The 17,384-nt window shown below is 40.1% G+C and overlaps 1 protein-coding gene and 1 pseudogene across 1 annotated transcript in view; one reads left to right on the top strand and one right to left on the bottom strand.

Annotated features, from left to right (window-relative positions):
- The window catches only part of nucks1a (nuclear casein kinase and cyclin-dependent kinase substrate 1a), a 36,042-nt gene extending 19,105 nt beyond the window's left edge, over positions 1 to 16,937 (top strand). Inside the window, exons 2-6 of the mRNA XM_077711732.1 lie at positions 961 to 1,007; positions 1,094 to 1,243; positions 8,895 to 9,044; positions 12,768 to 12,917; positions 15,800 to 16,937. Of these exons, the coding sequence (XP_077567858.1) occupies positions 961 to 1,007; positions 1,094 to 1,243; positions 8,895 to 9,044; positions 12,768 to 12,917; positions 15,800 to 16,023 (721 nt within the window). The 3' untranslated portion in view covers positions 16,024 to 16,937. The remainder of the gene's footprint in view (positions 1 to 960; positions 1,008 to 1,093; positions 1,244 to 8,894; positions 9,045 to 12,767; positions 12,918 to 15,799) is intronic.
- LOC144192917 (general transcription factor II-I repeat domain-containing protein 2A pseudogene) lies at positions 2,105 to 3,211 on the bottom strand (annotated as a pseudogene).
- Positions 16,938 to 17,384: the final 447 nt, after the last annotated feature.

Raw genomic sequence — 17,384 nt, 5'->3', positions numbered from 1 at the left:
TTCTTGCCGACACGCTACTTCTTGCGATTAACCCAGTGGATAATGGATTTACTGTAATGCTTGGGATGGGCAGGGCTGCTAGATTTAGGGTTAATACCCTAAAATTAGCAGCCTTGCCCATCCCAAGCATTACGGTAAATCCATTCAAAACATCCCAGATGAGTGGCGAAGCAGTTGACTTACACGTGCTCGTACGCTTTTAACCTCCCAAAACCCTCTCTACTCAGAGAAACAACACATTAGAGCTATACGGAGGACATCCTTGACGTGAAATGCCAACAGAATGCGGGTGTGAACGCTTGGAATTTGGACTGGAGCCATCAAACACCATAAAATAGGGTCGGGAATCACCGCGGCGAAAGGCTTTGGAGTAATGCATGTCACGAGTTACGCGACTATGTCATTGGATTGTGGATGACTGGGCTCAAGTGTTGTTCGAGCTTTCGGCAAAGCTGGCATCAAGTTCCTGGATTACCCCGGCGACGACAACGCCTTCTATTTCATCGACCAGACCCAATAACAAACCATGGGGCCACCTCGAGTGTTGCGATCCCTTTAGGTATGGTATGTCCTCGGTGAAAGTTGCTAAAATAATTAATTAGGTCCCTGTAATCGATGTTTAATATGTCTAAATGGTTATAGCTGAATTTAAAGTCCAATTTTGACAAACATACTTGCAACAAGACACACAAAACATGTAAAGCATGCACCAGTAGAGAGAGCCTCTGATCGCTGCTTGTACAGGTGCCGCCATCTTGAAATGGAACAGGAAGCTGTATGTCAGTGACATCGATGAGGAAGAAATGGTTGCAAAAGAAAAGAGGGTTGTGATTGCATAGTCCAATCCATTGATATCAGTGAAGTACGCCCCAAACGGGATACATGGGCTTTAAGGGAATTTACCAATTGCAAAGTTATTGATCAGTAATTTAATTGACATTACCCCATTCTTTGTTTCAGTGAGGACTCCGAGGAAAAACTGCCGAAAACCAAAAATGATTCAGCAGGTAAGCTTATCAAAGCTTTGCTTGGATATTTGCAAATCATTATCAACAGGAGTACACTACAGTACATTAGTTAAAATGTTTTCTAGATGACTTTGGTAGCGATGACCATGACAACGACTTTGGGGAGGAAGATGAAGATGGAGGAAGTGACTACGAAGAAACAAAGGTTAAAAAAGGAAAGAAACCCAAGATTGAGAAGTCTGGCAGACGGACACCCAAAAGAAAGCGGACCACAGGTAATGTTTTTTTATGTGTCAAAATAGAATGAAATTGTTTGAAGCATTGTTTGGTGTGTTTCTTTTTGTATTTTTTATTTTTTTTTGTAGCTCAATCTGCTGTAAAGCATTTCTCCCTAACCCAAACCTTCCGTGCTCTTTTTTTATGCTTCCTTATTATTGCTATTCACATGCTTCAAAGATGTTTTACATGACAGACTTGACCTTACCGAATTAAAGGATTATTCTGACCAAAATTGTACCTTCCATTTTTATAGGCTGAACTAACTCTCTAATCCAGGGATGGGCAAACTTTTTGACTTGCGGGCCACTATGGGTTATAAAATTTGAACAAGGGGCCACAGCAGTACATTGACTGCTGGGCCAAATATAATAAAGCGTTGCTTGTAGTATCCAAACCTCATAGTACAGCAAGCACATGCAAATAAATGTTCAACGAGTTTCACTAACATTGAGGACTGCATTTTCCAAATGTACAAGAGAAATAGTAGGCCAAATAGATTGGAATAGAAAACTGTGGTCTATCAACCCTGGAGATTGCATCTGTTTTTAATACAATTCAATTGAAGGCACCAAGTAAAACAAATATCAAAATGTATTGAAATCTTGATGAATATAACTTTCAACATTCAAAACATTACTACCCAACAACATAGGCGACTAACCTCAATCCTTTCTGTCCCGCTGCAGTGCGTAATTAAAAGATGCGCCCTTTCAAACTTTCAATTTTTTTATCATAGTAGAAAAACTCGAACTTTCAGTGGGAACAGTGTTGTTGGTCTCCCTTTTTTGCCAGTGCATCAAAGTTTGGTGTTAGTTTTGTTGTGGAAAGTCTCAGGATAGATCGGAGGTGTTGGTCAGTTAACTTGGATCTGTGACGGGCTTTGTTGATGTTCATGATGCTGAACGTCTGCTCACAAACGTAGGTCGAGCCAAACAACACCAGCATCTTCTGTGCCATCCTCCGCAGGTTTGGAAACATGGCTTCATTAAGTGAAGCGTAAAAGTCATCCAGTTTAGAAGAGTTAAACTTCTCCTTTGAAGTGGAATCGGACTGAAGATCGATCAGTTCCAATTGCAGCTCCAGTGGCGCTGTTTCAGGGTCTTGTGATAATGGACAGGAGACCAACAGAAGTGACTTCTCAATTTTTTCAAAATCTGAGAACCGACGGCAGAATTCTCTGTGCAGGTCGTCCAGTGTTTTGCAGTATTTCTTTATGTTTCGGGTGGCCTCTTTTAGCGTGGCTAGAGTGGGAAAATGAGAGAACGATTTGTTTGACATTTGTATGGAGAATAAAATCAGCTTCGATTTGAAGGCTCGCACATTTGTGTACATGTTGTGTACAAATTGATCTTTCCCCTGTAGTTTCACGTTCAGCTCATTCATGTGCGAAAAAAATGTCAACAGAAAAAGCAAAGTCACACAACCAGTTCACGTCTCTCAGCTCGGGAAACTCTTCGGATTTCCCAATTAACTCCAAAAAGGAGATGATCTCCTCTTTGAGCTCCCATACTCGTTGTAGCACTTTGCCCAAACTTAACCAGCGGACACGGGAATGGTAGAGTAAGTCCTGGTGATCCGCATCATTTTCCTCCAAGAACGTAATGAACTGACGGTGATTAAGTCCTCGTGCGCGTATGAAATTAACAAGTTTTACAACTGGATCCACGACATGATTAAGCTGCAATACAGACTTACACAGAGACTCCTGATGAATTATGCAATGAAGGAAGATAAGATCCTGCCCAGGGTTTTGTTCTTTCACCTTATCCTGGATTCTTTTCAGCAGTCTGACGTTTTTTCCAGTTAAATTTGGCGATCCATCTGTGGTGACATTGGCAAGTTTATTCCATGGTAGTTTCATTCTCTCAACGACAGCAGACAAATGTTCATATAAGTCCTCGCCTCGCGTTTTCCCCTTCAGCGGCTCCATGCTCAAAAGTTCCTCAGTTATCTCAAAACTTTTGTTTATCCCGCGGATAAAAATGAGCTGCTGAGCAGTGTCTTTAATGTCCGTACTTTCATCAAGCGCTAATGAAAATAACTCAAAGGTTGCCGCTTTTTTGTTTAACTCGCTCACTATATCTTCATCAATGAGTTCCACACGGCGAGTTATTGTCCTGCGTGATAAGCTGATTTTTTCGAACTTGCCTTTGCTCTCCGGACACAAAACACCTGCTGTCTCTATCATGCATTCTTTCAAAAACTCGCCTTCGGAGAAAGGCTTGCTAGCCTTTGCCAGTTTGAAGGCCAGCAAAAAGCTTGTCTTTGTGCTTGCCTCTTGAATTGCAGTTTGGCGGTGAAAAAAATTCTGCTGACTCTGCAAATTAGCCACCAATCTCTGAGCAGTAGCCGCTCGTTGTTGTGCTGACTGCTTGCAAGCGTAGTTTGCATGCTTCGTGGCAAAGTGACGGCTGATATTGTACTCTTTGAAAACAGCAATAGATTCTTGGCATATCAGACATACAGCTGTTGATCGGACTTCAGTGAAGAAATATTTAGTTGTCCACTCTTTATTAAATACACGACACTCACTGTCCACTTTCCTTTTCTTTGGTCCGCTCATTTTTACAGAAGGGCTCAAATGACAATGAGAAAATTAAAGAGGGATAAATAAAGAGAAAGGCGCGACTCAACAAAAGCCTAAATGTCAGCGCGCCATTTATTGGTGAAACACGGTATTGCATGGACAAGATGTAATGAATGATTTATGAAGCATTATTATTTTATTTATTGGACAAGCTCGGCGGGCCGGATTAAATTGTCTAACGGGCCGTATACGGCCCGCGGGCCGTAGTTTGCCCATGTCTGCTCTAATCACTTAAAGCGAGGGTGTCAGACTTGGGTTGGTTCGCGGGCTGCTTTAACGTCAACTCAATTTTATGTGGGCCGGACCATTTTAGATATAATATTTGGATTATTTTTTTTATAAAGGGATTAACTGAACTGGATTAAAAGCCCTGAATATTCAGTTTTTTATAGATGTAAAAGTGTTTATTTTAGCTTTATATATATGTGTGTGTGTATGTGTGTATGTATGTATGTATGTATGTATGTATGTATGTATGTATGTATGTATGTATGTATGTATGTATGTATGTATGTATGTATGTATGTATGTATGTATGTATGTATGTATGTATGTATGTATGTATGTATGTATGTATGTATGTATGTATGTATGTATGTATGTATGTATGTATGTATGTATGTATGTATGTATGTATGTATGTACGTACGTACGTACGTACGTACGTACGTACGTACGTACGTACGTACGTACGTACGTACGTATGTATGTATGTATGTGTGTGTGTATATGTATATATGTATATATATGTATATATATGTATATACCGCTACCTTATTTAGCCTGTCTGTCCCTTCTCTCACTTAGTCCAGCAGATATTTCTGAGTTGCATTATCTATTTCACTCTCAATAGTGTCTTTGCTCCCATCGAGGTTTTCTAGATCAGTGTTTTTCAACCTTTTTTGAGCCACGGCACATTTTTTTACATTGGAAAAATTTGTGGCACACCACTAACCAAAGATTTTACAAAATGACACTCTGTATAGTATATTTAATTACAATATAATTTCTCAATTTATTTATACTCAGTCAGTGTGAAACCTGGGCCTGTTTAGATGAACACAAAGCCGATATCCTGGCAGGAATAGTAGAAAGACACACACGAAGCTCTTCTTCAACAGCTCTCAGTCTCTCTCTGTTTTTAGTTTTTATAGCAGTTAGGCTTGAAAAGCTCAGCTCACACAGATATGTTGTGGAAAATGGGAGCAATGTCAGAACAGCTTTGTTGGCCAGAATGGGGAACTCCTTGGCAGCAGTCAACCAAAAACTGTCCAAAGGAAGATCAGCAAATCTTAGTTTTAAACCACGATCCTGTCTCAGTTCAGTTAGTTCCTCCTGCTCTTGTAAAGTCATGTCCTTTCGAACAACTGATGCCGAGCTGTATGGGTCCCTAACCCAGTCAAAGCATTCAGTGGAGGCTGAAGAGAAATAAAATGACAACTTCTCCTCAAGACTTTTCAAATGTTTACCTATTACCTCAGACAGTGCAGCAGTGTTGCTTTGCTGTTTGTCTGTGAGTGGGAACATCTCCAGGTTGGCACGTTGCACATGTTGTTGCCAGAGGTGCACCTTTAAACGGAATCCATTTATTTTATCTGTGCTTGTAAGCAGGTTTTCATTTCGGCCCTGCATCCTTGTGTTCAGTTCATTAAGATGATGAAATATATCAGCCAGGTATGCCAACTTTGCGCACCACTCATCACTTGCAAACTGATTTGAGTAATCAGACCTCTCATTTGTCAGAAACATTTTAAGTTCCTCTCGCAGCTCATACACACGGGTCAGCACCTTACCGCGCGACAACCATCGGACCTCCGTATGGAGCAATAAGGCTTTATGCTCCGCTCCCATTTCCTCACACAGAGATGCGAATATACGGCTTTTCAGAGGTCGTGTCTTCACAAAGTTCACCATGCGCACCACATCGTCCAACACAGGAACCAGTTCTACTGGTAAAGTCTTCGCAACGAGGGCCTCACGGTGCAAAAAACAGTGCGTAATAATCAGATCTGGGTTTCTTTCCTTCACTCTACTCACGAAGCCTTTGGTGCGCCCGACCATGGCTGCAGCTCCATCAGTGCACACACTTGTGCAGTTTTCCCACGTAAGTCCTCCCTGGTCAAGATATTCCGATGTGACCCGAAAAATTTCCTCTCCAGTTGTTTTTTCTGGCAGTGTCTTGCAAAATAGGAAGTTTTCTCTAATGGCATCACCATCCACAAAACGCACATTGGCCAAGAGCTGAGAATGTCCACTAATATCCGTAGACTCGTCAACTTGCAACGCAAATTTCCTACTGATGCGTATCTTTTCCAAAACATGGCTTTCGATGTCTGTAGACATGTCATCAATACGCCTGGCAATTGTGTTATCAGAGAGCGGGACTTTATCTATGTCTTTAGCCGCACCAGGGCCGAGCATCTCGTTGACAATGGCTTTACAGGCAGGTAGTATTAATGTCTCTGCCACAGTGTGCGGCTTTTTTGATTTAGCAACAAGTTCGGCGACTAGGTAACTAGCTTTGAGCGCTTTCTCATTTACCTTTGTGGTTTTTCTCATAAACGTTGCCTGTTTCTCTGTGTTTACATGCAGGCGAACAAAATAGTCTATCGGCTTGTTTTGAAGCGACGGGTGTTTCGTTTGGAGATGGCGTTTAAGCTTGCTTGGCACGATGGCGCTGTTGGATAGCTTCTCGCCACACACCAGGCATAACGGAATAGGTGTCGTCTCATCCCCGGTGAAAGTAAATCCAAACGAAAGATAGCTTTTACTATATTGCCTTGAGCTCACCGTCTTTGCTTTGTTTTCTCCACCACTCATACTAGGGCCTTTATCCGGGTCAGAATCTTGTCCAGGGCGCAGTTCGGAGTTTGCAGTTGTCCTTTTTAAAAACTTCTCCATGACTGTCACCACGGTGCATCACTAATTTTCTTGGCGGAACGTGTCAATCAACTACGTGTTGCCACACGGACAAATATTACATTACGCTGCCAGCCTTTGCAGCACGGACATTGGGCAATGACATCATATTTGCAGAAATCTATTAATAAATGTTAATTTAAAAAAAAGGATATTGGATAATTTCTCACGGCACACCTGAGGATCTCTCACGGCACACTAGTGTGCCGCGGCACAGTGGTTGAAAATCACTGTTCTAGATTGACCCATTAAGAACTTCCTTGTTTTGTCATTTCCCCCAGGTGGTTTGATCTCTTTCAGCATGACAATGTAGTACATTAGACGTTTTTGGGTTTGGGGCTCTTCTCTCCGTGCTGGAGTAATGCGGCAGACTTGGCATCCTTTCCGCCCATGGCAAAGGAGAAAGACTTCCCTCACCTAGGACCACACCCACTGCAATTTTTACACTACAAGTGATGAAAGGATTTAGACGTCATGGCACCACAGCTAACTACTGGTCATTAAGCTGCCCATGTTTTCGTTTTATGGTTTTCCTATGACTTTTTAAACCACTTTAAATTTACAATTCTTTGTCTCTTTTTTTCAGTCTTTTGGCGCACACAATCCCTGAAATTTGCTCAAAGATGGTCAATGCGCCCATTCGGTCGGTGCGTTTTGTCTGTGCACTAAACTAAATTTTTGTATGGCCCTGACTGCTTGAGTGAGTAGTTTTATTTTTCTCCGGCATGCTATTTATTGCGATCAACCCAGCGAACGTTCACCCTAAAAATAGCATCCCCGCTCATTACAAGCATTACGGTAAATCCATTCAAAACATCCCTCAATAACAGTCTAAATACTTAAAGAAACTGCATATCAGACAATACAGGGGAAATACCTGGCGTGAATGACGACACAATGCGGGTGTGAACGCTTGGAAAAAGGACTGAAGCCATGGATCGAACCCAATTTAACAGCTTTGCTAACGGATGGCCAACATTGTAGTTCGGGAAGGCAGCGTCGCACGAGTTACGTGACGAGTTGGAATGAATTGTGTATGCCGATATAACAGTGAGGAGAATCAAAGGCTTGGGAGTGATTCATGTCATGAGTTACAATGGATTGTGAATGACTGGGCTCAAGTGTCGGCCAGCACTGTTCAAGGTTTTCCAAAGCTGGAATCAAATTGCCAAGTTGACAGTGGAGCCTATCACGCCGAACTCTTTATATCAGTGTACCTGTGACCTTTATAAAGCATTATCAAACTTAGTTTTGCTCGTGCTGTCTTTTAAAAACATGCTAGTGCCAAGCCTAACATAAGCTATCAGCTAGCATAGCATACACTATCAGATAACATTACATAGGTACGCTAGGGGATAGCATAGCATACGCTAGCCTTGACAAAAAAGAGAAAATATACCCGAAAATGAGACTGCCCTATCACACAACAAGAAAAAAACGGAGGAGAAACAAACTTTTACTACTTCATGGAAAAACAACCTGAAAAGGTGTTCACGAGTCGTGCCCACTTTGACAACGTTTGTCTTATGCATTTTAGAAGCATTTAGAAGTCCTCAAAGGCAATAGTCTCAGTATTTTTTTTTCAAAATGTTCCATCCAGCACTGCAGAAGCAGTTAAGAACCAGTAGTGACTTATAAAATGGGTGTGGAATTACATTTCAAAGAAATCATAAAACGTTAATGCTTGTTGTTGATTAATGTTGTTTGAATTCTCAATGCAGTGTTTATTAAATGTGGTCATCTTTGTATGCTATCTATATGTTGCATCCCAGTAACTTTCGCTTGTTCCCATGCGTTTTAACACAGATTTGTATATATAATTGTTATTCATTTTGTGACATTAATAAATAATTTTATGAACATTCAATTGCCTCCATCCCAGTCATCTTTGTTGGACACCTAGCGCCAGCATAACAGCCAATCCGCCAATAGATTTTACCTGAAGGTTTTGCTAAGGACCTGTTTTTTTCCCCTTTCCCTTTTTTCAGTTTTTTAATACATCATTTCTCTATGTTGTCACACCACTACCTTCAAACTGACCGATTAACTGGAAGAAAAATTGATGGAACTTTGCTATTTCAATCTTATTCTTTTGGTAAATGACTGGCATTTCTATTGTTGTTTTTTATGTTATTTTACAGATTGCAGTGATGATGATAAGGATGTTAGTCGAAAACGAACAATACGTCAGGCAGCTTCCAAGGCAGTGTCAAAACAAAGGGAGATCCTTCTGGGTGATGCTGGCAGTGAAGATGAGGAGCCGGAAAACCAAGGGGAAACCTACCTTGACCGTATGTACCTTGTGTTGCAGTGCAGAAACATCTCGAAACAGTAAAATTAGTATTAGCTAAACATTTTAAATGCCCCCACCCCCTTTCTTTTTTAAAATTGGTGGTTGTTTTTCTTTTGGGGAACATAAAAGGGTGTGTGTCGGATCTATATCCATATACATTCAATAATTTCGGATCAGAGGAAGCACACAGAGTCGGTCGTGATGAGAATTTACCAGACTTCAGCTGAAAGGAGGGGGTCAGAGTAGCCAGCGCTGGAAGATGTGTTCATCCCCCAGCCTGACCAGTTCAAATCGCTAGCTACCCCCACCAGTAAAGCTAGTTTTATTAACAAAAGGTCATGTGACCTAGTTACAAACGGGAAGAGGCGAACAAAGAAATGGGTGTGTCGTATATGACGCGCCCCTAACTCAGGTGTCATGATAGAAATTTCTACTAGGTTCCACAAAATTCTATCCTAGTAACTTCACTGAAAATATAAGTAATAGTATAAAAAATACATTTTATACTCCACATTTCCCCACTATAGTAACTTTGAAAGAATGCTCATTAAATACATCAATTTATATCCCTCCTATCCAGGTTCTAGAATACAAATATCATCAGCATTTACTTATCAAGGGGTATGGAAAACAATAAGGTCACTTGTAAAGGCTTTGGAATTTCATATCATTCAATGTCTTTGTTTTTCTCAGTGTTCCCAAATTTCGCATAGCAGAATTATTCCTCCACTTCCAAGTTTCACATTTGGAGTACTGCTTCTTTTATCATAAAACAAATTTCATTTGGCAATTTTTTTTTTCATAAATTGTCGTCGCCATCCCTGAAAAAAGCTTATTGGCGATTTCAGAAATCTAGTTCAAATTTCCAAATCCTTCGCTGCCATCCCTGAAAAGGGCTTATTGGCAATATCAGAAATCAATTCCAATTCGCTAAATCCCTTTCCACCTTGATATCGAACGGATTGATTATATCTTGGTGGCCAGCCAATAAAAAACACAAAAAGACAAACAACCATTCACGCTCACACTCATAATCAGACATCAGTGGTCTGCAATTTTTTTTATCACTACTGGAGAACGCCATCCCCAGTCTGGGGCTTCTTGGCAGCTAACCACCTTTTGCTGTCCTATTAGCACTAATCATTCTCAAAAGAACTAGGTTAATGGCATTCGGTTGACATCAATTGTTTGATGCTAATGCAATACGTGATATTTTAATGGTCATTAATGTGACTCACGCTAAAGCATATTTCATCTAGTGATGGAAAAAGAAATCTTTTGTGCACTAAACATATTCATTCTTATTCCATCCTATAGAAATCATGCTTATCCTAAATTAATTATTTTAGCTAAACTTGTCAGGTACAATTTAGCTAATAATTTGGATCAATGCCATTTCTGCATTGTTTTCTTCTCGTTTGATATCCTTAATGATTTGGATGATTCTTAATACTTAAATCTAAATCACAAATCACTCTCCTATTGCTAAAATAGCTATATGAGCATAGCTAAATTGCGCTAACGGAAATCCTATTGAATTCCTATCCGCTCCAAGAAGACAGTTATATTTAAAATAAGCGCCATTTTCTGGGCTCACTATTACCATAATTAAAATTTTGGAAAAATTAACCTTCCTAATATACATTTCAGTGTTTAATAAAGGACTGGTGGCTTGAACTGGTGGAGGATGGGCAACTTGAGCTACGCGCTTCTTTGTTTTGTGGCTCCACTTTGGTCGGCCATCTTCTCCCGGACGTGCTCATCCTCACTTCTCTCCCGCAGTCCACCGCGGTCCGAGAAATTCAGAAATGAATTCCCGGGTTTTCGGCACCAAAAAATTCCACGTGAAAGTACTGTTGTTGTTTGATGATAAAGGGGATAACCTGAATATGTCATGATGTTCAAGGTTCAATTTGTGCATTCTCAAGTCTTCTCAGATACAGTAATACCTCAACATACAAGTGCCCTGACATATGAGAAATTTGAGATACAAGTAATATTCTGAGCAAATATTTATTTTGAGATTAGGCAAAAAGTCTCTCTGTGTTTTAGTACTATTAAACACATTTTAGTACTTTTAAACCAATAGTTATTTTTTACTTTTTAACAGATGGCGAATTAGAACAATTTTAAAAAAAATCCAATCCAATATCCTGTTTTTAGTGGGGGAGGGGGGTTCAGAGGGTTGGACAAATTAATTTCTTTTTACCTCACTTCTATGGGAAATGTTTTTTTGAGTTACGAGTAAATCAACATATGAGCTCAGTCCTGGAACGCATTAAGCTCGTATCTCGAGGTACCACTATGTCTAATTTAGATGATGTATTTTGCATTTTTAACTGGCTTTATTAAATTGTTGATCATGAGATTAATGTCTTCATTTTAAGACAGTTTGTTGGTGGATCACTCAGTTTGTCATTTTTGCAAACAGAATTTGCATCCCTGTTTATTTATACCACATAATTGTGCAAAAACAATAATGTATAGCTTTTTGCATTTGTTGATGTGGCTCAGAAAGAGCCATTAAATACGCTGCAGCTTTCAAATATGGGCATTTTATCAATAGGGCAACTGTTTTTCAAAGTAAATTATGAATTGATCTCAACATTGCACTTGGCTAAGATCTGATCAACTGATCAATTCATTCATTTTCTGAACCGCCTATCCTCAAGAGTCACTGGGGTTGCTGGAACCTATCCCAGCCCGAGGAAACGTTTAAATGGTGGCCAGCCAATCGTAGGCCACGAGGAGATGTACAACCATTCATGCTCACACTCCTACCCAGGAGCAATTTTGAATGTCCAACCGTTCTACTATGCCTGTTTTTTTGATTGAGGGGGTAAACTGAAGTACCTGGAGAAAATCCACTCAAGCCTAGCCAGGGGTAACATGCAAACTCCACACAGGCAGACCAACCTAGGATCAAACCCAAAACTGTGAGACCGACGCCCTAACCACTCAGCGGACTGCCAAATGATCAATTCATATTTGAAAAAAAAACAGCTGACAAAAAAACGTATAATTAGTTAACTGTTTGATTGGAAAGTATTTGACCTTATTTCTTTCAGCGAAAAACTAAAAAATCAAGTTACAAAACCTTATCTAAAAACCACATCTGCATTACATTGGAACAAACAAGAAGATGTCTTCGACAGGTCCCACGCCGTGGAGACATTTTGCTGCTTTGTGACCGGCTTCTGAGTAACTTCTGACAGTGCGTCGCTCCCGCTATGCTTCTCCCCAAATGATGTTTTCTGTTCAGACTGATCTTAGCCAACCTGCTTCCTCACAAGTGTCGCAGGGGTGCTGGAGCCCTGGAACCCATCCCAACAAACAAAGTTTTCTGGATGCTCAGGTTTCCTCCCGCATCCCAAAAAACATCAATGGTAGGCTGGTAGAACATTAAAAATTGTCCCTTGGTAGGCGTGTGAGCCTGAATGGTTTTCCATCGCATTGTGCCCTGCAATTGGCTGGGCACCAATTCAGCCGGGATAACTCCAGCAAGCCCTGCGACCCTTGTGAGGACAGGCGGTTCAGAAAATGAATGAATGAATGAACGGTCATGGTCTTGCCCTTCAATGTGCAATTGCACAGTGGGTCTGAAAGCAGCGTGATAGATGTAGAAAATGACATCACCCTTATAATACTTTTTTTATAACTAGAAAGTGACATGTAATTACAAATCCTAGGCTTTTATGCTTCCCTTGATTGCTTTGTACAGCTGATGAATCTGGCAGTGATGAAGATTTCATAGTGGAAGATGATGATGACAGTGACTATGGCCACTCTAAAAAGAGAAACAAGAAGCTTATTCGACGAGGTCGAATTGAAAAGGAGAAGAAATCTCCCAAACCCCGGTTAAAGGCTACAGGTAAGATTAAGTCTCAATGTTGTCACTCCATGTTAGTCAAGCACAATCACGCTCTTAAATTCGATGGTTTTCATTTTCAGAAAGCTTTGTGATTGTTCAATGAAATTTGTGACGCTAGTAAATTTACTAGTGCATATCTATTTATCTTCTCATTATTTCTTTTTTGGGATGAAAATTAATATTTCCCGCCCAGTATTTTTTTTTTTGCGCAGAACAAAATTAATAACTTTTGCACATCATGAAAAAAATGGCTCAACAATGGTACCTTGAAATTTTCAATACCCCATTTGATGCCCTCTTTTTAAGGTGGAGCTACGAAAGTTGTTGAGCCGATGCTTTCCCCCGAGCTGCACAAAAAATCCCTGGCACCCATATACCAAACCGAACGGGAAGTTGGCCAGCTTCTAAGTTGGAAAATTGAGTGTTTTTTTTTTTTGCCATTTCCACACAAAGTGGTTTGGCACCATGCCAAATTTACTAAATTGTTAATACCGTATTTTCACGACTACAAGGCGCACTAAAAAGTCTTAAATTGTCTCCAAAATAGACAGGGCCCTTTATAATGCGGAGCACTGTGTGTATGCTCCAAAGCCTGACTGAGCACTTCTTGCCGACACGCTTCTTATATAGAGAAGGCGGACTCGGTGTGTAAGAATACGCTAAAGGCACGCCCCTATCTGGCACCAGTATATAGTGTTGGCATGTGTTTATTGCAAAACAATTTTGGTTTGGTTTCTAAGGCCCCCCAAAAAATGAATAATACAAATAGACATGCTTACGAAGCTCAGTTCAAACTCCGAGCCATCATTTATGCAGGGGGAACATGGGAATAGATCAGCTGCGAGGGAATTTTAGATCAACGAATCCATGGTTAGCAAATGGAGGAAGCAGAAGAACAAGCTTCGCCAAGTCAAGAAGAAGTTGAGTTGATTTGCGACTCTGTGAGTGCCCATTGCACATTTCACAGCAGCGGTGAAAAACCAAGTCATGAAAATGAACTCTGAGCTTGCCTCATTCCCGAAGGCTTGATAAAGAACTCCAACCGCTGGACATCGCCATCAACCGGGCGTTCAAGGCAAAGTTGCGAACGGCATGGGAACAATGGATGATAGGTGGCGAACACAGCTTTACGAAGGGTGGCAGGCAGCGCTGGGCTACTTCTGCCACTATTTGCGAATGGATTGTGGCCGCTTGGACTAACATGTCTGCTTGCACTGTTGTTCGAGCTTTTGCCAAAGCCGGCATAATTTCTGTCGAGCCAGATGGCAATGTGAGTGACTGACAACAAAGAGAGGGAACCCGGCGTATTCAATGAATTATTTGGACATTTGTTCAATTCGGACACAGAAAAGGAGGACTTTGATGGATTAGTGGATGATGATTGATCCAAAAACATTAGTACATTATAAAATGGCTAAATAAAGTACAACCGAACTCAGTTTTGTTTCCGTTGCCTTTTTAAAAACGTGTTTAAGCTGCTGTATGTTTTGCCATATCTGGCTGCGTTTATTAGTGCGGTGTGTCAAATGCAGAGATAGCACTTGTTACTGAGGATGCGCGTTTAAATGCTGTGCGCCATATAGTCGTGAAAATACGGTAAATCCCGGCGGCAACGTCTGATTGTGATGAAAGTGTTCCACCCCCAACTCGTCTGCGTTGAATTTAGTGCACTCTTGTGGTAGCCAAAACTATTTTGTTTTATGAGACCAGCTCCTACACCAAGGCCAAATTATCTATTGGCCGCAATTCTTCATATGAGAAACCTTTAGACAATTGGTTTAGGAGGCAATTTAAACATTGTTTTTGTTAAAAGTGGGGAAGTAAAAAGACTATTTCAATGTATGTCCACTAAACTCCATGCACTTGCTCATTGTCCCACCCTAAAGAGTCCTGTGATTGTCCACTCTGTCCAGATCTGCTTTTTGGTGATTCTCGGTTGACTAATTTTCTCTCAGCAGCAGGTGATAACTTGCGTTTTCTTCCTGGTTGTGGCAGTGGCAAAACAGTGCCTTGCACTTTATACTCACAAGCAATTGTTTGCAGTGTTCCTCTTGGGACCTGCAGCTGCTTTGAAATGGGACTTTCCTGACTTGTTCAAGTCAAGGATTCGCTTTTTCAGATTCATGCTGGGCTCCTTCGACTTTCCCATTGTATCATTTGTGGGCGTTTGCCTCCAATGAGCACTGTTTAAATGGCCTCAGAGATGTCACCAGCTGTAGTCACTCATAATCACTCACAAGAAGTTAATAAGCCACGCTATGAAGCTCATTTCACGGACACAACTTTCTAAGTCAACTAAATTGCTAATTCGTGTTGCTGTATGTATATTTTTGAACCAGCCAATTTGATCACTTTTTCTATTAACCCTTAATAAAGTCATAAAAGAACCAACCTTCATGAAGGATTTTTGTGACAAAAAAGTATCGGTTCCAATCAATTTCAGAGAAAAATCTGAGTTGTAGAAATAACTTGAAACTCAAGAGAGCCATGACATTATGTTCTAAGTGTATGTAAACTTTTGATTACAACTGTAGGTGAATGGCGATAGTGTCAAAGTGCTGTGTAGGTGCAAAGGTGCATTGACAGGTATAAATCCATTCACTTTTATATCATAATATAGATTTTTCTCCTGTAATCTATATAATTATTCTTGCAATATTACAATGTATGACTTCTCGTTATATTACGACTTTTCTCTCTTAATATTACAATGTATTACTTAAGTTATTTGTCACAGCACACAGACAATCTCTTGCAGTACAATAGTGGTTGGGAAACACTGCAATAATCAATCATAACAAAAAATTTGATCAAATCCATAATGTGATTTTATTTATTTATTTTTAATCATGAAATTATATTTGTCATTTTTCCTTTCCTAGTAAACCCCAGCCCAAAAGGTAAGGGAAAGGGCCACACCAGCACAAAGGCTCTGGAAACAAGTTCACCCAAAGAAGAGGAAGATGAAGATCCCGAGAGTCCTTTTGAGGAGGAAGATGGGGAGACTGAAAAGAAAGATGTCTCCCCTTCCCCCAAGGTGACAAAGGGGGATGAAGAAGAGGAAGAGGGTGGCTCAGAAGAGGAAGCACCTTTTGGAGAAGACTAGATCTTACGCCACAAATTGTCCATATTTCATTTTTTGTCCTCTTGGTGGCCTGGCTTCATGGTTTGGACTAGTTGTGCTTGTCTTTTCTCGCCACTGACCATGAGCATGGATTCCAGTCACCCATATGATCATCTGATGTCACGCTCAGCTTCAGCCATTCCTTTGACCTAGTCCTCTTTGATTTCATCTTCGATTAGCAAGGCACTCTATGATGCTTATAATATGAGCTTATGGATCTTTCTTTTTGGTTCACCTCCAAAATCCGTCCTGTGGCAACATTTGTTTGTACTAATAAATGCCCCACCCTCCCACCATACACAAATATTTGTTATTACAATTTTCTTTTCCTTGTATCTAGTAGACACCAAGTTTACACTGAGAAGTCATTAAAGGGGTAAAGTTATTTGCAGATTACTGCATTAAGTCCTAAATGTTTTGCTTAATTAATACTATTATTTTTTTTGTTGGAAAATTTAGTGAATCCAAAAAAATGAGGCTTTGCAATTTTGGAAATTCATTTGATTGAATGTACTTCTATCACTGTGATCACTGCTGTGTCCAATATATATAAAACATTTATTACACACTCAGCCAGCTAGTGTTTATGTTCAAGTTACTATATGCATCCTCAGAGAAGGTCCAATTTTTCTCATTTCGCTTCTATTTATGTTGTTTTTTAATTTTTATGGTTAATTCATAACCATACTTGTCCATGCGAAAATCCCTGCATTCTCATTGTGGCCATCAAATCATTTGTACAAGGCTGGCACCACTTTTGTTTTCTTAGAAGTTGAATTTTTTTTTCAAATTTGTGGTTCATGGTTCTTGTTCACTGCATTAGTTCTATATTAAGATTTTTTTGTAATGTTTGTTTTTTTAAGAAAATAAATAAAATGTATCTTGGTTTTAAAGAATCTGTCGCATACAAACAATCCTGAGTTGGTAAAGTTGCTTTTTCTTCTCTTCCCTTTGGTTTACTTTTGAAATTGTGATTCAAGTAGGCCCAGAATAATAACCCAGAAAATAACTCATTTGAATGGATTTATTTTTTACACTCACAAAAACTTGTGAACATGGACTTTAAATAATGCACAGTGGCCAGAGATGACCACCATAGCGAGATTAACTTGGCTATCAGGCAATGCTTAATTTTGGATTTTATTGGGAAAAATAGGAGTGGCGTGATGAGAACATTCTTTTATGGTAATTTTGGGGCATTTTTAAAATAAAAATACAACTACTAACCTTCTGGGATTTTGTGCAGCCTTCACACTCCCTGGGACACAATATTTGCGGATGGAGCTCACAGAGAATTGAGTTGAAATCCCCCTTCCAGCAAAACATAACTTTGTCTTTTTAGG

The sequence above is a fragment of the Stigmatopora nigra genome, unplaced genomic scaffold (genome assembly GCF_051989575.1).
Source record: "Stigmatopora nigra isolate UIUO_SnigA unplaced genomic scaffold, RoL_Snig_1.1 HiC_scaffold_29, whole genome shotgun sequence".
Lineage (NCBI taxonomy): Eukaryota > Metazoa > Chordata > Actinopteri > Syngnathiformes > Syngnathidae > Stigmatopora > Stigmatopora nigra.
Note: the sequence above shows the minus strand (reverse complement) of the source record. Positions and strands in the feature narration are given on the sequence as shown.